The sequence below is a fragment of the Megalobrama amblycephala genome, linkage group LG20 (genome assembly GCF_018812025.1).
Source record: "Megalobrama amblycephala isolate DHTTF-2021 linkage group LG20, ASM1881202v1, whole genome shotgun sequence".
Classification (NCBI taxonomy): Eukaryota; Metazoa; Chordata; class Actinopteri; order Cypriniformes; family Xenocyprididae; genus Megalobrama; species Megalobrama amblycephala.
The window spans coordinates 22,109,323-22,131,623 of NC_063063.1; the positions used below are offsets into that span (position 1 = coordinate 22,109,323).

The window sequence follows — 22,301 nt, forward strand, 5'->3', positions numbered from 1 at the left end:
CACAAAAGTCTTACTATATTGCTAGATCATCAAAATGGGAGACTGACTGACATTCCAAAACCTCATTTGGAATTTTGTGGCTTATAATTAATGTCTGTTAGCTGTGAGATCATCTACTGTATATATGCTAGTGTAAGCCTTACAGTCATTGTTTTAAAGGGAAACTAGACCAAAATGATGACTCTTTCCCTTCCCTTTCCTTTGCCTTTGCCTTCCCCTTCGCCTTGCAACAAACATAAACAGTAAGCTGGTAAAATATCTATTAGCCTATATCAATCTGATATTCTGTGGCCTTGCTCCTCCACATGAGGCTGCAACTCAGTGACAGCATTGTCTTGGACAGGAATTGCCTGTCAACTGTCACATATGATTTACAGGCAGGTTAAATATTTTGGAGAGGCTGCCTATTCTCTAGAAACATGCATTGTGCTACTGTTAAAATACAATAGGCTGGTGACTGCTGTGATGACAGGCTGGATGGGGCATCAACCTCCCAGCACAGCTCTGTGAGTGTCACATCCCAGAATAAAATCATTCTGTAGATACGGATCACTGTGCAAGCTTCAGCAGAGAGGGGTGCAATTGGAAAGTTAGTTTAAATGCACTAACAAAACCCAAATGCAAACTTGCCTGCTAACAATCAAAATGCCATTATATGTTAAGCATGAGAGCTATTTGGTGTTTTGTTCATCTTTATCAGTAGCATAACAGTATTGTGGATGCATTGTTATTTTGGGATTTTCTCTGGAGACTGTGCTAAATGTTGGGCAGTAAGCCAAAGTAATGAATGCACAATAACTAGCTGGTGGCAGCACTATGAGTGTATAGGAGAGAATTTCCTATTCATCAAAGAATCCTAAAAAAAAAAAAAGCATCACAGTTTCCACAAAAAAAAAAAAAAAAAAAAAAAAAAATGAACCCCACTGAAAGTCTCTGGAGCAAAGCTAAATTTTAGACTACAAATGTCTAATTTAACAAGAATTCAACCACAGGTGAGTCTAATTATTCATTACACAGGTGTCCAGCAGACAGTTGACTATAAAAGGGTGTTAAAACCCCTTCCCATTTCATGCTGTCAGCAATGGCACCACATGGAAGAGAAATGTCACAAGACCTGAGAAAGAAAATAATTTCTTTACACCAGAAAGGTGAAGGCTACAAGAAGATCAGCAAAGCTTTACTTATCAGTCAGAATACTGTAGCAAAAGTGGTACAAAAATTTTAAAAAGATGGAACTGCAACCATCTCACAGAGACGTCCAGGTCGTCCACGGAAGTTAACAGAATATCGGCATGCAAGTTCACTGCAGTTATCTAAAGAAGCAGAAAGCCAAACTGGGGTGACTATTTCCCATGACACAATACGGTGTACACTGCAGAGGAATGGCATGCATGGGTGCCGTCCACAAAAGAAGACTTTCCTAAAGAGCAGGCACAAAAAAGCCCGCCTAGAGTTTGCCAGGGCTCATGCTGACAAAGATGAAGATTACTGGGACTCTATACTCTGGAGTGATGAGACCAAGATAAATGTTTTTGGAACTGATGGCTTCAAAACTGTATGGCATCGAAAAGGTGAGGAATACAAAGAAAAATGCATGGTGCCTACAGTGAAACATGGTGGTGTCAGTGTCCTTATGTGGGCTGCATGAGTGCTGCTGGTGTCGGGGAGCTGCATTTCATTGATGGCATCATGAATTCACAGATGTACTGCTCTATACTGAAAGAGAAGATGCTACCATCACTCCGTGCCCTTGGTCGTCAAGCACTTTTCCAACATGACAATGATCCAAAACACACATCTAAGGCCACTGTTGGATTTTTGAAGAAGAGCAGGGTGAAAGTGATTCAGTGGCTCCTGATCTGAACCCAATCGAACACCTATGGGGATTTCTGAAGAGACAAGTTGAGCATCACTCTCCATCCAGCATCCAGTCTCTAAAAGAGGTCATTCTTGAAGAATGGAAAAAGATAGATGTTGAAAAATGTCGCCAACTTGTTCATTCCATGCATGCCTAGAAGACTTGGTGCTGTCATTAAAAATCATGGAGGCCATACAAAGTACTAGATGGAGTAGTTTTTGTTGTGGGGTGTACTCATTTTTGCATCAATGTGTAATCTAAGTTATATTATTAACCTTACTTTCATGTTATAAGTTAAATAGATGTTATATTAAACTTAGTCTTGTCAACATTTTGGAAATTGTTTTTGTGTTCATTGAGATATTGTTTAAAATGTTACTTTTCAAGGGGGGTGTACTCATTTACGCTGAGCACTGTAATTTATGTTTTTTTTAAACTTCTATAGGTGCCATTTCAAACACTGATTGTTAATATCATCGTAACATAATCCGCAAGGATGAGCAGAAGAAGGGATGCCCTATAGTCCTTTAATCAAATGAAATGCAATTATCATCAGAAATCATAACAGCTTGTATAAATATACACAAGACAATACCAGATGAGAAACAGAACCAAACTTAGGACATAAATACTAAGGAGATAACAATGAACTAAATAAGACACATCTTATAATTATAAGTAACCATAGTAAAGAAAAGAGGGACATAATCAGGCTGAATCCAAAATCGCCCTCTAAACCCTCAATTAGTATTCCCTATTGTTAACCTTTTACCATATGCCTTGGAGTATCGCAAAAATATTGTATTGTGAGTTCAGTATTGTGATATGTATCGAATCGTGACATGAGGATATCGTTACACCTTTATAGTCCATTAATTCAGTTCACTTGAAAGAGTGAATGAAACAAGTGAGCACACTCTAACAGCCATTTAGTGAAGATTGGTTGTACACTCGTTAGTGTGGTGCATTGTGGGATTGAACGAGTGCACTCGATAATGTCCACTATGTTTTCGGACACCACTACAAATGGCTGTCCCCTCAAATAATGACCTAACTGAAGGAAATAGGGGGCAATCTCAGAATCAGCCTCAGAAACAAGGAAACCAAAACTAAACAGAGCAGGGAAACAGGAACTAAGGGAAACAAAATAGAACATCAAAATAAGAGTCCATAACCATGACAATCATCTAAAATTTCTAAAAAAAAAAAAAAATCAGTAAATTATAATGGATTATGACTAAAGCAGTTAAATTTCATTTCATATTATATTTAGCATTTGAACTGCACTTTTAAATGGCATTCTGTCTCAGTTCGATTTTGATATACATAACCTTAATACCTATGAGCAGCCAAATTCGTTATGGAAGACTAAATGGTTTTTTGGTCCTTGGTGGCTAAATATGAGATCATTCTGAACTAACTGATTGCGCACAAAGAGTTTCATAAATGTCAAGAATAAAAGAATCCCTTATAAATGATTCAAATTACTTTCAACAAAGCAAAGCATGTGCTGTCACAGGAAAACAGCAAGGCAACAGCATGACTGAGAGGTGATGATATGGTTAAGCGACAGGCAATGTCACCTGGGACAGTGAATCACAGTTCATTTTCTACATGGATCCGCACACATCTTTGTTACTATGGAAACAAGGTCAAATGAGGTCAGGGGTCAACAAAGTTCGAGATTGATATGTTAAGGTTCCTTATCAGATCAGATGGTGAAAACAAGTGCCATGACAACACTTCCCAAACAGTCAAAGAGCACTTAGGAGACAGCATGTGATGAAGGGTTTTTACTGTACATCAGTCCATGTCAGTGATTTAAAAAGTCATTAATATTGTATGAGAATGTGTTGAAAGATGCAATGACACACAAGCACGAGAACATACACTCTGACACATAAGCAAACAAACCCCTGAAAATGGACGTTACTCTAACATTTTAAGACACGTATAAAGCTTGAATGAGCATCGCCGCTGCACTGTCAGTAGTAAGATGAGTCAAAGAGATAGCTTGACAGGGTTTTAAAATCTCAGGTGAGATGCATCTAAAGATTTCAGAAGGCTAAATCACATACCTCCGATAAAAATAAGGAACTCAAAGTATAAAATTAAACTCAAACCAACTCAGTAGGGCTTCTAAAAATGCAACATTGGGGACAGGAAAATCTGCTCAATGCAATAGGCAATTTTCTTTGTAAACAGAGTTAACCCACTTTCTACAAGGTATTTGTTATCAGATTTCACAATGATTCATGCTGATTACAATGAAGAGTGCAGAGCTCTCTAAACATATGTGTAATGATTTCTGTGGTATTATTCCCCTCAGCACATCAATTTAGAAAGCTCTTTGTGGATAAATTGTGTGAACTTTTAGAAAAATATAATAAAACAATGGTTTTGAGTGTGACTCATCTAATCAGAATTTAGGCTCTTTTATAATGTAATTAAAGAGTGATGAACCACTACTAAACAACATTCAAATGTTGGCTACCTAGTGAATAATAGCACTGTACTGCTAACATTAATACTTGTACAATTCTCCCTTTTTCATAATTTGGTCAAGAGGACTGATATCCTATAATGCAGATACCCTGCATTTTGGCACAGAAACAAGAAAGTACTCTTATTCTTCAAAGAGAGAGAGAGTGAAAGAGTGCTGGAGAGCAGAATGTACATCACCATGCAAGTGTCAGTGCTGATGGCAGATAAGTGCACTGATAGCTATGCACAGTTTTACTTAATCATGTAATGAGAATGGTGAAAGGGGGCAAACCCTGAGAGCAGCTGCAGCAAGAAATTAACACAAATGAAGAGCTTTTTCAGCATACAGCAAAATATAGCCACTGACATGTCCCCACCAATAAAATTATAATAAGAGGTTCTGTAAAAAAAAAAGTGTTGTATCTTCAGTGGTCATTACTTTCAGGTTTCTTTCAGGAAAGCAAAATCTATTAGCTGCATTACAGTCATTATATATATTAAATATATAACAATTTATTCAAATCAAAATTAAACAGTAACAAAGTCTTATTTGGTAAATGTTTTTAACACAAAAATATTGAAGGGAACCGGACTGTTGACAGTAGCCACTGACTTCCATGGTATTTATTTTTTCATACTATTGAAGTCAATGGCAACAGTCAACTGTTTGATTACCAACATTCTTCAAAATCTTCTTTTGTGTCCAACAGAAGAAAGAAACTCATACAGTTTTGAAACAACTTGAGGGTAAATGATGACAAAATGTTCATTTGTGGGTGAACTATCCCTTTAATGACTTATCAAGAAAAGCAATTTTCAAGAATGTTTCAATTATATTTTTGTCTAATGAAAGTCAGTGGGGTCCAAAACAATACTGGACTTTTGAATTTCACAGAAGCAGCAAAGTCCCACATTATGATGACAAATGTTTAATTTTTAATACAGCTATATTGGAAACCGACTGCCTGAGAGTTAATCATACAGTTTATTTTTTAATTATTAAAAAATATTTTACCTCAGAATGCCACAACTGACCAATCAGAATCAAGTATTTCAGTGAGAAATATAATAATATCTTTTAATTTACTCATATGTTGCATCAAAATTTCATTTTTATGAGTCATTAGCATCTATGAAACACTTGCTATACACTGCAGTGGTGAACAGCTGATAATATGTTAATCTATTGATTTGCAATGAGCTTGTTAACTACTGTAGTTAACCATATTGTGGACCAGAGCTGGGGCTTCTGTGGGATTTCTCTCATGGTGCCCAGTTGGGGAAAAAAAGTACATTTCTATAATGTACTTAAAGTGCTCTATTTTCACACACTAATTTTGTAATTAATATACAAAAAAATTCTTCTTTAGTACTTTTTAAGATAATCTTAAGAACCATGAAATATGAACTAAACCCTGGACCACAAAACCAGTCATAAGGGTACATTTTTTAAAATTGAGATGTATGAATCATCTGAAAGCTGAATAAATAAGCTTTCCATTGATGTATGGTTTGTTAGGATAGGAGAATATTTATTTGAGATACAACTGTTTGAAAATCAAAAAAAAAAAAAAAAATCAAAATATTGAGAAAACCAAAAAGTCCTTAGCAATGCATATCCACTCACAAAAAATAAATTTTTTATATATTTACAGTGGGAAATTTGCAAAATATCTTTGCATAATTTTTGACCCATACAATGTATTGTTGGCTATTGCTACAAATATACCCGTGTGACTTATGACTGGTTTTGTGGTCCAGGGTCACAAATGTGCTTTTAACATATCTCTGTATTTAAAAACTGTATATACCACTTATAGTACTCGAGTCCATAGTGTACTACAAGTGGTAACTAAATACATTTTTTTAATACAAAGATAGTATGTTAAAAGCACATTTAAGTTCATATACATAGTATCTCAAAACAGCACAGTTGAGTACACTTAGATGTTCTTAAGATTATCTTAAGAAGTACTTAAGAAGAATTTGTAGTATATTAAGTACAAAATTAGTGTGTGAAAATAGAGCACATTAAGTACATTATAGAAGTGTACTTTTTTTCCACCTGGGTGCAGGAGAAGCGTTATAGATTAGATATTTGCATTAGATAATGTGTAAAAGGATTATCAGTGTCCTGTGGCAGTCACAGCAATCAATTCATTAAACTATCAAGAGATGTTACTTGTTTTCTTTCTGAAATGCAGTTGGCAGAAGCTTGGTAATTAAGGAACAACATCTGTTCGTGTTGTTATGAGGTCAACATCATGTACAATTTGTGCCATTAGTTAAACCTCAAAAGAGCACAGAGGTGCTAAAAGGTTGTGACATAATGCCGGAGGGTCAGGTTTTGTCTTAAAAACAGCACTTGGTTGCAGAAAGAGAAAGTAGTGGTGAATATTACAAAATTGATGTTCAAATATTCAAATGACATCACAGGACACTTTAAAGGTGCCCTTGAATGAAAAATTGAATTTATCTTGGCATAGTTAAATAACAAGAGTTCAGTACATGGAAATGACATACAGTGAGTCTCAAACTCCATTGTTTCCTCCTTCTTATATAAATCTCATTTGTTTAAAAGACCTCCGAAGAACAGGAGAATCTCAACATAACACAGACTGTTACGTAACAGTCGGGGTGTACGCCCCCAATATATGCATATGCCAGCCCACGTTTCCAACATTATAAAAGGCATTAGACAAGGGCAGCCAGTATTAACGTCTGGATCTGTGCACAACCAAATCATCAGACTAGGTAAGCAAGCAAGAACAATAGCGAAAAATGGCAGATGGAGCAATAATAACTGACATGATCCATGATAACATGATATTTTTAGTGATATTTGTAAACTGTCTTTCTAAATGTTTCGTTAGCATGTTGCTAATGTACTGTTAAATGTGGTTAAAGTTACCATCGGTTATTACTGTATTCACGGAGACAAGAGAGCCGTCGCTATTTTCATTTTTAAACACTTGCAGTCTGTATAATGCATAAACACAACTTCATTCTTTATAAATCTCTCCAACAGTGTAGCATTACCCGTTAGCCACGGAACACTATCAAACTCATTCAGAATCAGAAGTAAACAATATAACAGTATACAATACTCACATAATCCGCCGCATGCATGACGAACACTTTGTAAAGATCCATTTTGAGGGTTATATTAGCTGTGTAAACTTTGTTAAGGCACTGTTTAAGGCAAGCGCGAGCTCTGTGGGCGGAGAGCACGGGATTTAAAGGGGCCGCAGCATAAAATTGGCGCGTTTATAATGATACCCCAAAATAGGCAGTTAAAAAAATTAATTTAAAAAAATCTATGGGGTATTTTGAGCTGAAACTTAACAGACACATTCAGGGGACACCTTAGACTTATATTACATCTTTTAAAAACATAATCTAGGGCACCTTTAAATTATTTGGATGACAGAGGCCTTTGATGCAAAGCAAAATAAAAACTCAAAATTAAATTAAGGCAACATTTTCAAACTACTTTTTGTAAGTTTAGTGAACTTCTTGGTATTTTGAGTTGGTAAAAATCAATATTATGTATTTTACTGTAAGCTAAAAATGAAGTAGAGTCTACAAGATAAAAGCAAAACATTTGAGTTTGACCATTGTGACAAAGAGCAGCATATTGAACAAATCATACTTAGTTAAAATAAGTAACATTTAAAATAAAAAAATAAACTTTTTGATTTTAATTAATTCATTTACTCTCATTAATTTAGACAAATTATTTTTTTAATCCACTTGAAATAATTAGTTAGCATTGCCATAACTTTAATAAATAAGGAAAGAGAGGTATTCGTTTCCAATGTTTATTACTCTATAACAGCTGCCATATAAAAACAATTGCGTGCACTAATTTTCTGTAAACAATTTTAATGTTAATGTAACACAATAATGGTAATGTAAACATTTTAACATTAAAAATTAAAGAAACTTCTGATCTCATCAGCATAGAACACCTTCAAAGTGCAATCTGTGTACTCTTAACACTGACATTAAAATACAGTGACTCTTGACCTGAGCGATTTACATAAAAGGACTGACTTTAGTGCACAGTACAGTACCTTTTCATATGTATTAAAACATAAACTAATACAAGAACACGTTTTAAGTACAATCTGTGCCATATTCTACTAAAACATTTGACAATGAAATAAAATAAAGGGCCTCTGACCTCAGCATTTGACATAACAGAACTGACTTCAGCTCAAGTGCCCAGCAGCTGGAGGCTTATCCAGGAACTAAAGAAGTCTTTGCTTGACTACCACGTTGTTCTCAGTTAAACTGCCCACCGAGCAAGAGTGGTGAAGCAAAGAATACATCAAAAAAACAAAAGCATAATCTTACATATATCGTTACAAGGACATAAAATAAAACACAGTGTGCAGGTGCCAAGTCCTGTTGGAAAATGAAATCTGCATCTCCATAAAGTTGGTCAGCAGCAGGAAGCATGAAGTGCTCTAAAACTTCCTGGTATATGACTGCGTTGACCTTGGACCTCAGAAAACACAGTGGACCAACACCAGCAGATGACATGGCACCCCAAACCATCACTGACTGTGGAAACTTTACACTGGACCTCAAGCAATATGGATTGTGTGCCTCTCCTCTCTTCCTCCAGACTCTGGGACCCTGATTTCCAAAGGAAATGCTAAATTTACTTTCATCAGAGAACATAACTTTGGACCACTCAGCAGCAGTAAAGTCCTTTTTGTCTTTAGCCCAGGCGAGACGCTTCTGACGCTGTCTGTTGTTCAAGAGTGGCTTGACACAAGGAATGCGACAGCTGAAACCCATGTCTTGCATACGTCTGTGCGTAGTGGCTCTTGAAGCACTGACTCCAGCTGCAGTCCACTCTTTGTGTATCTCCCCCACATTTTTGAATGGAACTTGTTTCACAATCCTCTCCAGGGTGCAGTTATCCCTATTGCTTGTACACTTTTTTTCTACCACATCTTTTCCTTCCCTTTGCCTCTCTATTAATGCAAGGTGTCAATGGTCGTCTTTTGGACAACTGTCAAGTCAGCAGTCTTCCCCATGATTGTGTAGCCTACAGAACTAGACTGAGAGACCATTTAAAGGCCTTTTCAGGTGTTTTGAGTTAATTAGCTGATTAGAGTGTGGCACCAGGTGTCTTCAATATTGAACCTTTTCACAATATTCTAATTTTCTGAGATACTGAATTTTGGATTTTCCTTAGTTGTCAGTTATAATCATCAAAATTAAAAATAAACATTTGATATATATCAGTCTGTGTGTAATGAATGAATATAATATACAAGTTTCACTTTTTGAATGGAATTAGTGAAATAAATCAACTTTTTGATGATATTGTAATTATATGACCAGCACCTGTAAAACAAGGATTTTACTTCTGTGAAGCTGCAGTTGAAAAATATGATAGTATTGTTTTAAATCAAGTCTACTTGCCACTGGAAGACCAAAAGGTTAATGTTGGACACTGGTTCCTGCACATACATTTGGGTGTTTGTAGGTGTGTTTTTGAACTGTTGACAGAGCCAGACTAGCCATTTCCACTGAATTATAGTATTTGTTCTAAGACAAGCTAACCAATCCCCAACTCCAGTACTAAACTCAGACAGACATAAGATTGATATCTGAGGAATAAGTGCTTTTCCCCCAAAAAAGTCTACTATGCTTTTTAAACAATACTTACACAGTAGTCAGAGATGAGCTCTTGCCCACTCTCTCCCATGTATTCAATGAGGCATCTCAGAGTCACATCTCTCTTCTTCACCACAGAGGTACTTGGATCCTATAGTTGGTAAGTGAATAATGAAAAACGTAATCTTGCAGGCAATATAAATAGAAACATACAATGCAATTATCAGTGTGGGTCTGTACTACCTCTTCAACAGAGCTTATATATACTTTTTTTAAATATTTAACCTTAAAATGAATTAGGAGCTGTAAACAAAAAGGTTTTTTTTTTTTTTTTTTGCAATATTCACCCAATTAGGCAAGACAAGAGAATAAAGTACTTATTGTATTAATATGCCCCTGCAACATTGTTACCACTTTTGCCTCACCTGTATCAGTTCCATTAACAAGTTCTTGATGCGTTGACCAACCGCTCCACCCTTCGCACTAAACAGGTCGAGAAGTTTTGGAGTGTACTTGTCCAGCTGAGACATAAACACTGATTCTAGTGGAACTGCAGCACACCTTCGGAATTCTTCATTTATCTGTAATACATCAATTGTTTGACTGTTATTTGGAACACGCAAGATGTGTAAAGAATTGGCAACCTTTCATTTTTATGCAATCCAATACTTCATAAAATATGTGGGGTGGGTCTTCAGTGTGTTTTCAGCAAAAAGTGTGTCTAGCATCACATAAACAAGCTTGTTCACTATTATTTGCCTTTTTAAAAAAACTGAGTGAGCAGCATGTCAGTGATAAATCATTTGCCTGGAATGGTTCAAAGAGGGCAGGCCATCTTTCTTTAAATTTTGCCACATTTGGGGACTGGACAACTACTTCCATTCTTCTCCAGCTATATGTCCTGGCCATCATGTCATTTATGCTTTTGACGTCCCTTTTCTTGCTGGGGATGATATATATATATATATATATATATTTTTTTTTTTTTTTTTTTTTTCCCTTTTTTCCCCCCGACTCTCAATAACTGACTTTTGGTTACCCTAATTCCTCTAAAAGACAGATAACAACAAACCTCTGAAACATTTACCTCAATTCCACCTACTAAAGAGCTTACCTACTCCATGAACTCCTCCTCCCAGTAGATCTGATGGTCTTCTAAAGAAGCAACACAAATGAAAGAAGAGTTTATTTATGAAAATATCAGGATCATTGATGTTATTGCAATGAAAAAGAAATATTTAATCTTTCTACTTGAACAAATGGTTTCAAAATATATCAGACAAATATCGCAACATATTAAGTTAAAGCATTTAAGAAAACTGATAAAACAATGTTAAAGCGGACTAGGTCCATAAACAGCTGCTTTGCTGAACATTATGTCCTCGTCTTTTTCAGTCATGCAGGGCAACAACAGTAACTACAAACATAGGAGTTAACGTAACTTTTAATGTTAATGTCAAGACCTTCGGTATAGCCTCATGCTGCGCCTGCAAAACTGACAAACTTAACGTTTATAGTGCAATAAATGCGTGCTCATTCGGCTAAAACCTAACTTTATGCAATGTAAATAGTTACTTACATCGGTTGCACGTTGTATAAAGCCCTCAAAAACTCCACAGAAATCCGAAACTGGTGATAATCCGGTACAGGTGACAACGAGCAACGATCTCGTTGTTGTTCTGCTGCAGCATGTGGGCGGGTCGTGACGTTTTACTTTGGATATGAACACTTAAATAGAGTTTTGTAGAAGCAATTTATTGTGAAGGTCAGTAAAATCATTTTTTGATAGGTAATAATAAGTTACAAAAACATTCACACTTTTTACTTATGTAAAACTTAAATGAATTCAAAAAGAAAAGGGAATCAATTTATTGGAAGAAATATACTTTTTAAAATGAATTCCTACAGACAACACCCTTGAAGGGCTTTGTACAGTGAACTTTATATATAACGCTCAGTGATAAACAGGAAAATAGTGATGCAAACGAAATTCAATTCTGCAGCCTTGAAAATACAATAGTAAACGGTCATTGTTCAGTTGAATTCAGTTCAGTGTTGATTCAGTTTGGTTCAATAACTGTGTCAAGTTCATCAATTATGGAATGAGTTCATCTAGAAAACAGTGATGTCATCATCCAGCTTAGTTCGGTTCTCATCCAATAGTGTGTGTCAGTGCATTCAGGTCAATAATATTCCAGAATATTAACTGTCCCCAACTAAGCAAGCCAAAAGGTGTCAGGAACCCAAAATCCATTAGTGACCAAAAACCTTGTGAGAAACCAGGCTCAGTCCAGGGAGAGGGCAGGGGGTCAGTTCTTCTCTGTCCAAATGAATGAACATAACCCCTATTCGGACAGGATTAGTTTTACATGGAGAGGTGGGGTAAAGTAATTATTACCAGAGCTTCACAGTGATTTTAGTTCTGTCCGAAAGTGCTAACTCAGTAATCGTTACGGACAATTTCAGTACACTCTAAAAAATGCTGGGTTGTTTCAAACATAAATTTGGGTAAACATGGACAAACCCCACCGTTGTGTTAAAAATTAAATTGTAAAATTTAACCCAGTGGCTGGGTTTGTCCACATTCGACCCAAATTTGGATTGGGTTTTAGAGTGTCCCAGTTTCTATGGGAGATTAAAAAAAAGTCTCAGATTTCATCAAATATATCTTAATTTGTGTTCCGAAGATGAAAGAAGATCTTGCGGGTTTGGAATGACATGAGGGTCGCGTAATGACTGAATTTTTTTTTTTTTTTTTGTGAACTAACCCTTTAATTTTCAAAGTACAGGTCATTTTCAGAAACATCTGATATTAGCACTTGGCATATATGTACAATATTACACAAGCATTGGATAGATTTCCCGACTTTCTCATGATCAGGGTCATCACAGTCATTCCAACACAAACTCTAATGCCCTTAGTTCAAGGGCTGTGACAAAAGCCTTCGGCTCAGCTCTGCTAATTAAATTAGTCTCAACCTCGAAGCGTGCAGAGAGGCAATGAGGGAACATTAGTTATTTTATCTTGATGCCTCTCCCTTCTGTCTCTCCCTGATGTATTAATTGTAGGATGGAGAGAGTGAACAAAACTGTTGTTTTTAACACTGTATCTGGCAGATTCTACAGGATGGTCAGCTGACATTTAAAATGATCTCATCAGCTGGCATTTTTTTCAGCCCTAGATGCAATGAGTCATAGACCAGGATGGTCAATCATTAGATCAACCAAGAAATTCATTGCAAAGTCTACAATCTGATGCATATTGCATGGAAAGTGCTGGCTGAAACTACCACTTTTAATAGAATAAGTTACAATGAGGAATGGACTTTATCCATAGTTAAAATTCTGGCTACCTGAGCCTATACGCTGAGTGTAGTAGTTGTGAAAATATGAGGTGAGTCCTCAAATGGGTTTACAGTAAGTGTAACTGCATTACTTCTTGCACTCCGGTGGTACCCACAGTGTTCTGCATGTTCCCATCACTTCTGTTCAATTCATCCAATGCAAGAAACATGTCTCAGCTAGTTACCTTTGCAAGTCCAGCACATAGTTTAAGGGGATCCGCTGTCATCATCTATCATTAGACATGTCGTACATGATCAGTCATATAAATCTCTCCATCACTCCCTATCTGCATTCTCTTGCTCCTGTCTGCATTTATATATGCTGTTTGCAAATATAAACACATTTCTGGGTCAGTACAAAGAGTCAACATGAGGGCAAGTATTCAGACATTAGCATGATCAAAATCTGGTCTGTGCTCTTCCAAAAATAACAACACAGCCACCCTGACAGATTGTGTGAGCTTAAGTGTGTGTGTGTGTGTGTGGGCAATGAGCATCTATGTAATGTTATGCATGAAATAACAATAAACTCTTTCTCTCTCTTTGGACTACAATGGTAATGGGAGCGGTCCATGTCTCTTCGCCTTTCTCCTTACAAAGGTTAATCTCTTCATTTGGTGCTGCTCTAAAAAATAAAGGTCTAAAAATCAGCATAAAATGCCATTTGCAATCCATTTTATTTATATAATATGATGTATTACCAAGTGAACTAGCGTATTAAAAGAGAAAACATAAATCATGAATTAATTTTTCCCATTTTACATTAGCTGGTGAAAAATGGGGGTTATGTACCAGAATGGAGCCTAAAACACTATAGCTATTCAACTGTTGCTTAAAATAGGCCTATGTGTTGATAGTCAAACTCCAGCTCTGACCACATCGTGGAGAAAAAGCAAACAACATTTTTTTGCTGCTGTACTGAGGAAACATACATACACTTACGACACAAGTCTGAACGTAAAGCTGAACAGGCAGAGGTGAACAAACAGCACTGAAACGTCTTTTGTGACCTTTGAATTTTCCACTGTAATGTGATCTCATGCATAATACAATGCAGTGATTGGATTAAAAGTGTTCATTCAAGAAACTGATGACGTAGACACGTACTCTCCAGCCATGCCAGCCAATCTCCACCAATCACCAAATTAACGCATATATACCTCACTTTTCGCGACGTTGGTTCAGCTTTATTTTTTAAACCGGAAGAACAAAATAGTTCAGAAAAATGAAAAATAACCACTTTTCCCTTAATAATATACATAATAAGTGATATTGTTGTTTTCATTGATCTGCAATGTGTACATATCTGTTAACATCTCAAAAAAAATGTGTTTTAGGGTTTCGTGAAATCATTTGTGACATAATATTGATTATCAGAATTGTTCTGTCTTTTCTTTAAGTTAAAAAGAAATAGAAAATTCTGGGTTACAGTAAGGCACTTTACAATGGAATGCCAATTCGCAAACATTAATGTTGTGTAAGTAACATGTGTAAGTTCCAATTTTACAACTTTGTTGCCATGACAATAAAATGCTGTAAAGTGTAAACCAAAAAATGACTGCAAAAATGACAGCTCAAATAATACACGTTTTAACAGAAGAATTAATGGTTTTTTTTTATTATTATTATATGCTTCCCATTTCTCTTTTTAAATAATCCAAAACCTGCCCCATTCATTTTCATTATAAGTGCCTTGCTGTAACATTGATTTTTGTCTCTCTCTCTCTTTTTTTTTTTTTTTTTTTTTAAGAAAACAAGGGACAAGTTAAAATGATTTTTGTGGTAATCAACATATTACCACAAATGCTGTTGATTGAGCTTAATTTATAATGAGATTTTCCTGTTAACATTTTCCAATAGCTTGTATGGCCTAAAGGATGTCAGATAAAAATGAAAATCATTTCAGAGGAAGGATTATTATATTATATTTTGTTTAAAGCTTATGAAGATTTTTTCCTTTAGAATAAGCAACATAACCAATTAATCATTCACAATAAGACCAAGAGCATGCACTAAGACAGTAAATAGGTTCCATTTTGATTCAGCACTCTGTTATACTGCAATAATGGTTTCCATTTATATAACAAGACCTTTTAAACGCATTTTTTTTTTTTTTTAAATCGAAATGTGTTGACCCCTGAAACATGATGATCTGATCTGAAAACATCCATGAAATCAATGTTTCACAGCCTAGGAAAAATGCTTACAGTTCCAGTGAGGCAATTACTACAGTGCCCTCAATGTTATAACTCAGTTTTTCTTTTCATTAAAACAGAAAACAATATGATAAGCCAACGGTCACCTATGCTCAATCTAATTAGTATAAATAGCCAATATACTCTGATACCCTAAGATACATTTTTTACCACCCAGGCAGATATAGTTCCTCATATGAATCACCATTTGCAGTGGTGAACCACACTGACTTCCTTCTAATTAAAACTGTCCTGCTCAACAGTGCTCGCCCCCTCCCCCGTCCACAAAATGTTTGCATCATTTTGCACAAGCTAGAATGTCGAGATATATCCATGGAAACAGGGCCCTCCATGTTTGGGCCCTCTGGCTCTTTATATATGCACTTGCTGTGTTGCCCATGGACTTTCTGAGTGTGTTCAAATGTGCTAGCGCATGTATGTGTGCCTTTGCCGGACAGCCAATGGCCTAGATTTACAGCGTGCCAAAGAACACCACCCCCTGTGTGGGAGCAGTGTGCTCTGAAGCGTACGCACCCTGAGAACCGCACCGTTCTTTTCATCATTCACACATTCCTCTCTATCCCTTGCTGTTGCTCTTCCTTTTTTCCTTCATTTTCTTTCTCTTAAGTGCCTTGTTTTGCATTTATGAACACGTGATCAATTGGAAATAGGTCAATGTGTTAATACTACCAGATAGTGATGCAAGACTATATAATGCTTACAGCTCTAACCTAAGATTTATCTGCATGCCATTACAAACATGAGCTGTATGCATTTGCAGTCTCTGTATGCCAAGTGTAAAACAGACATTTATGGTGCACTGCAGTTATGTGCTAAAAGCTTCTGAGAATGTACATGTATAATAGTTATTTTTGCATTTGTGAATCTCTTCTCATAAAAACGGGGAGATGAATATTCATGAAGACCCTTAGGGATAGATTGCTGCGTGTCTGAAAACTAAAAATAAAATGAAAAAAGATACAAATGTGCTGGGATCGAGTCCTAAACCTTATGTGAACCCTGCATGCTATGGCAGTGTTTGAATGAACAATTCATATTATACACTCCTCCATATCTACACATCTGAATCCAAACAGCTTCATCAGATGATATGTACCAGTTAGGATCTACTGGCAGAGGAAATTATCTTGAGGAAAAATATTCTGGGACTGTGTTTAGCCAAAAATCTGCCTCTATGGCTACACCTGCACCTTACATCTTAGCTTAGGGTTTTCATATCTGCCTAACATATCAACTCGGTAAAACACATAGGAGTGAAGAGTGACTGGATTGGACATGATGTGATTACCAGCAGTTGAGTTAAGGTCCTTTTAGCCTTCGCATTTAGACTTTCATGACAGAATTTTGTATTTTTTCTTTCATTGCATTGCTTTTGTGTTGTTATTTGGTGGTTGAAAGAATCAGTGTGTGGATGTCAAATGGACATCAAGTTTTTGACGTCAGTGTGATTTGCATTTTTGACCTGTTTTTTGACATCAATTTGATTTTTTTTTTCAATATCGATTGGACATCAGTGTGTGGACCGTCAAATTGACATCAAAAAATTGACGTCAATTTGATGCTTTTTTTCCGATATCAATTGGACATCAGTGTGTGGATGTCAATTTGATGTTTTTTTCTCAACATCAATTGGACATCAGTGTGTGGACGTCAATTTGACATAAAAACATTGATGTCATTTTGATGTTTTTTTTTCGAAATCAATTGGACATCAGTGTGTGGATGTCAAATAGATGTCACGTTTTTAATGTCAATTTGACGGGGGGTTTTTCGACATCAATTGGACATCAGTGTGTGGACGTCAAATTGATGTCAAGTTTTTGACGTCAGTGTGATTTGCATTTTTGACCTGTTTTTTGACATCAATTTGATTTTTTTTTTTCAATATCGATTGGACATCAGTGTGTGGACATCAAATTGACATCAAAAAATTGACGTCAATTTGATGCTTTTTTTCCGATATCAATTGGACATCAGTGTGTGGACGTCAATTTGACGTAAAAAAATTGACGTCAATTTGATGGGTTTTTTTCGACATCAATTAGACCAGCGTGTGGACGTCAAATTGACGTCAAAAACTGACGTCAATTTGATGTCAAAATATATACATATATAAAAAGATACTGCTGCTGTACAATATAGCGTACATGAATTACCTGTAGCAGATCTATACAGGTGGAGCTGGGGAAGGTGGAGGGCTTCTGAAAGCGTGGTGCACTGCTAGGGCAAATGCTACTCATGTATTTGAAGATTGAGCTTGCAAGCTCATTGGCTACTAATACAGCAGGAACCAATCATCTGTGTCCTATAGATAAGGACACAGTTAAGGACCTTTTACTTACTGTGTCCTTAAGATAAGGACACAGTAAGTTGAGTTAAGGACCTTTTAGCCTGTGCATTTAGACTTTCATGACAGAACTTTGTATTTTTCTTTCATTGCATTGCTTTTGTGTCATTATTTTGGTGGTTGAAAGAATATCAGTGTGTGGATGTCAAATTGACGTCAGTTTTATTTTCATAGCTTTCTATTCTATTGCATTTATTTGTGCTGTTTGCCATTTTTTTATTTGTTCTTATTTTATTACTGAGTTTTACTTTCTTTTTTATGAAAATAAAACTTTGCATTGAAGAAAATTAAATTTTTGTTTGTATATGCTTTCAATTATAGTTCTTAGAAAGAAAATCGGAATCTGCAAAAATAGGTATCAGCAGATCATACTACCAAAAAATCAGAAATCGGAATCAGCCAAGAAAATTGCAATCGGCGCATCTCTAGTTCCAACGAGAGCCACAGCAGAACTGCGACTCATATCAATGTTTTGTGAACAAATCTGTGGCTGTGAAAAAAACATGAGAGTCAATGATTCAATTACCCTTTCAAAAATACCACCACTTGCTTCGTTACTGAATGATTGAATGACTCGATGACTCACTCATTAAAACAGTGACTTACCACCACCTACTGGTGGTTTTAGTTTAATATTTAAAAGTATCACTCGTTTTAACATCATTGCTTATTTCTCTTTTGGACATTTTTAATTTAAAACATTATTTATTTTATAAAGGTATTTATATAAGCACTTTAATGCACAATCAGTTTAAGGGGGAAAATATAAGTTAAAAATATTTAACTTATGGAAAAGATGTGACTGCAGCAGTCTAAGTGGAAGAGAGGGGGTATGCAGAAGAATGTTAAATGCCTCAGGGGGTACGCGACTGTAAAATGTTTGGGAACCACAGCTGAAATTAATTTAAAAACAAGCAGGCAGCTAATATGCATACTTAATTATTAGTTTCGCAAGTCATCACCATTGCAAAAAACCCAGTTGGTTTATTGTTTAGGCCTACATTTTTTTTTTTTAGTGACACCTGTGTTGCTTGTTATTTTTTTCCATTTTCCATTGGTAGTCCAAAATGTGATTGTTACACTATAATAAAAAAGACTGAAAATGTGAAGTTGCATTTCAGCTTTATGTGACTTTAGTGAAATTGCTATACCTAATGTAAATAAAATGGCCTTTTTGATCCTATAGTGTTGCTACTCTGCACATGCTTTTTGATCATTACAAATAATAATGCAAAATAATTATATTAGAATAGAAGATATGCTGTCTCTCGCATCACATAAATTATCAATAGTTATGTACGTGGTCTTGAAGAGGATTCTTTTTTTTCTGTCTCTGTCTTGACTGTCTCATTTGAGCTCGGCCTTGACTTGGACTCAATCCTCTTTGGAATCGATCTTGACTTCTTGACTCGGTCTCGACTAGTCCTGGACTTGGACTTGTCTTGGACTCGACAAAGGTGGACTTGACTACAGCCCTACTTCATAACATTAAGGTTGAACCACTGTAGTCACTTTGACTATTTTAACGAAGTCTTTACTACTTCTCTGGACCTTGAATGTGGTAATTTCGTGGCTTTCTATGGGAGATAAAAAAAACTCATCAAAAATATCTTAATTTGTGTTCCGAAGATGAACGAAGGTCTTGCGGGTTTGGTACGACATGAGGGCAAGTAATTAATGACGGAAATTAAATTTTTGGGTGAACTAACCCTTTAATTGAAAATGTAAAAGGTAACATAAAATATTGTTTTCACTAACAGCTTACACCAATAAAAATGTGAGAACCTGCCCTGATATATACCTTCATCATAGTGACCATGGAAGGATCCTAGTGTGTTTGTTATGAGTTTTACCTCTTAACACAAAAGCTATATAGCTATCTGCAACCCAAGCTACTTGTTTTCTTCTATTTTAAGTCCTCTCTCATCCAGCTCATTGTGCCTCTTACAGGTTCCTTGTGTTTCCGAGCAATGTTTTTGTTTCGTTTTCGAGCTTCGATTTATGTTTACGACGACAGCTGTGCTGAAGCACTCCCGGGCCATCTTTAACCAGGCCCGGCTCCAGATATGAGATGAAAGGTGGGCCAAATGATATTCCAGGTGGGCCGGTCGGATTGGTGGGAGGGTGGTGGGCTTTAATGCTTTAATCTCACATGTCTATTGATATAGATAAGGCAATTGTTAGGGTTGTTTGTTATTGTTATTGTTATTGTTATAAACTATCCATGGGTTTCATGTGACGTCACTGTATTTTATCGCCGCCATATTTGTGTCCGGTCACAGCTGCGCGCTCTGTTTAAGTCTATGGTGACAGCAGCTACAACTACCAGAGGAAGGCCAACAAAACACTCTCAGAAGGTTCACAACAAATTTACAATATGTCTGGGATATGTGGTGCTGTTAGCCGTTTCAACAGTCGTCAGAACTACAAATTTATTTGATCCCAAAGGAGTTAGATCGGCGTAATTATTGGCTTCATTCAGAAGGGACCACACCACTGGCAGCCAAACAGCAACGCACAACATTAATAACTGCTGGGACTGTCATTTGCATAAGATTATAATTGTATACAATATTGTATTAAAATATTGTTAATTCTAGTTGCTGTGTTTCGGCGTGTTATTACAGGATGAACAAATTCACGACACGAGCTGACTACATTAGTTCAAGTACATGCGTGCATGATTTTGTGCAAATATAAGTTGTAATTTTATGTCTATCTTGTATAAATATATATGAATTACCCTATATAGGATGTGTTCCTTTGAGTTAACCTTCTAGCAAAGTGCTTCATTTTACGGGTGTTCATTCAGCGCGTGCAGCTCAAATAATATACTGTTATCAAAATTAGATGATTTGAGAAAAAAAGCTGTTATTGTTCGTGATCCTTATTAATCATGTGTTGCTGAATATAATACGAGAACAATATAAGAGCTAGTTATTAAAAATAATGCATTCATTTTTTTTTTTTTTTAAATATGAAAGTTTTAATATTACTGTAAACATTTTAATGACTTAATCATTGCTGTTTGAGCTGCGCACGCTGAAGTTGAGAATAAAAACTCATAAACTTAAAGTTAATTAACTCAACGGAACACATCATAGGCTATATAAAATAATTCAGATATTTATACAAAATGAAAATAATACTACAACTAGTATTTGCACAAAATCACGCATATATGAACTTGAAGTAACGTCATGGAACTCCGAAACACAGCAAATAAGCCCAAATAATTCACAACGTTATGTTACAAGTATATACGATTATAATATAATTTATAAGAAGACAGTCCCAATCATATTAATGTTTTGCCTTACTTTTTGAGCGCTCGCTATATGATCATCAGCTCTGTGGGTTATTTCCTCAACGAAACACATCCTTTATGAGAATAATCAGATACTTATACTTAATAAAATTAATATTACAAGTTTTATCTGCACAAAATGACGCGAATGCACTAATGAAGTTTGAACAAGTTATGTAGCCTAATCAATGTTTAACTCCAGTTCCCACAACAACACGCTGCAACAACAACATAGAGAATTCACAACATTTTATTACAATAGTGTTCTCGTTATAAAGTTATGTAAATTACAGTCCCAGCAGTTATTAATGTTGTGCGTTGCTGTTTGGCTGCCAGTGGTGTGGTCCTTTCTGAATGATCTCCTTTGGGATCAAATAAATTTGTAGTTCTGACGACTGTTGAAACGGCTAACAGCACCACATATCCCAGACATATTGTAAATTTGTTGTGAACCTTCTGAGAGTGTTTTGTTGGCCTTCCTCTGCTAGTTGTAGCTGCTGTCACCATAGACTTAAACAGAGCGCGCAGCTGAGACCGGACACAAATATGGCGGCGGGCATAGCGGAAGTGACGTCTTTGAAACCCATGGATTATACTATTTTGAAAAATCACATTACAAAATATAATGTGAGATAACACACATGATATTTGCAACATTTATTATTTTAATTGTTTTGCACGAGCTGTTTATACTGTACGAAATTAGAACTTTTGTCCAATACCTCCTCTAGGGGGGTCTGGGGGCATGCACCCCCGTAAGAAAATTTTGTACATTTTAAGGTTAAATGCATCAATCTGGTGCACTTTGGAAGCTCAAAATTAAGAGCTTCAACTCATGTACAGTGTGCACACTGAACAAAGAAACAGCATTCAAACATCTTTTTAGTTGTGATATAAAGTCTACATCGTTTTAGGTGTTTTAGGATGCCAAACAATTATAACAATAAAATAATAATATAATAATGTTTTAGGCCTATATAATTATACATATGACAGTAATATCCATATAGGCTATTGTAACAAATGCACTCTAATATATATATATATATATATATATATATATATATATATATATATATATATATATATATATATATGGTTAGGCTAC

The 22,301-nt window shown here is 35.8% G+C and overlaps 1 protein-coding gene across 3 annotated transcripts in view; it reads right to left on the reverse strand.

Moving 5' to 3' along the window:
- Positions 1 to 11,677, reverse strand: part of adgra1a (adhesion G protein-coupled receptor A1a) — a 36,861-nt gene extending 25,184 nt beyond the window's left edge. The window contains exons 1-4 of one of the 3 annotated variants that reach the window (XM_048171417.1): positions 11,559 to 11,677; positions 11,094 to 11,134; positions 10,405 to 10,560; positions 10,032 to 10,130 (exon numbers count right to left, since the gene is read on the reverse strand). In XM_048171417.1, coding sequence (XP_048027374.1) covers positions 10,032 to 10,130; positions 10,405 to 10,509 — 204 coding nt within the window. In that variant the 5' untranslated portion in view covers positions 10,510 to 10,560; positions 11,094 to 11,134; positions 11,559 to 11,677. Of the gene's footprint in view, positions 1 to 10,031; positions 10,131 to 10,404; positions 10,561 to 11,093; positions 11,185 to 11,558 lie in introns of those variants that run through there. The other 2 variants (XM_048171418.1, XM_048171420.1) reach the window with 2 other exon arrangements.
- Positions 11,678 to 22,301: the final 10,624 nt, after the last annotated feature.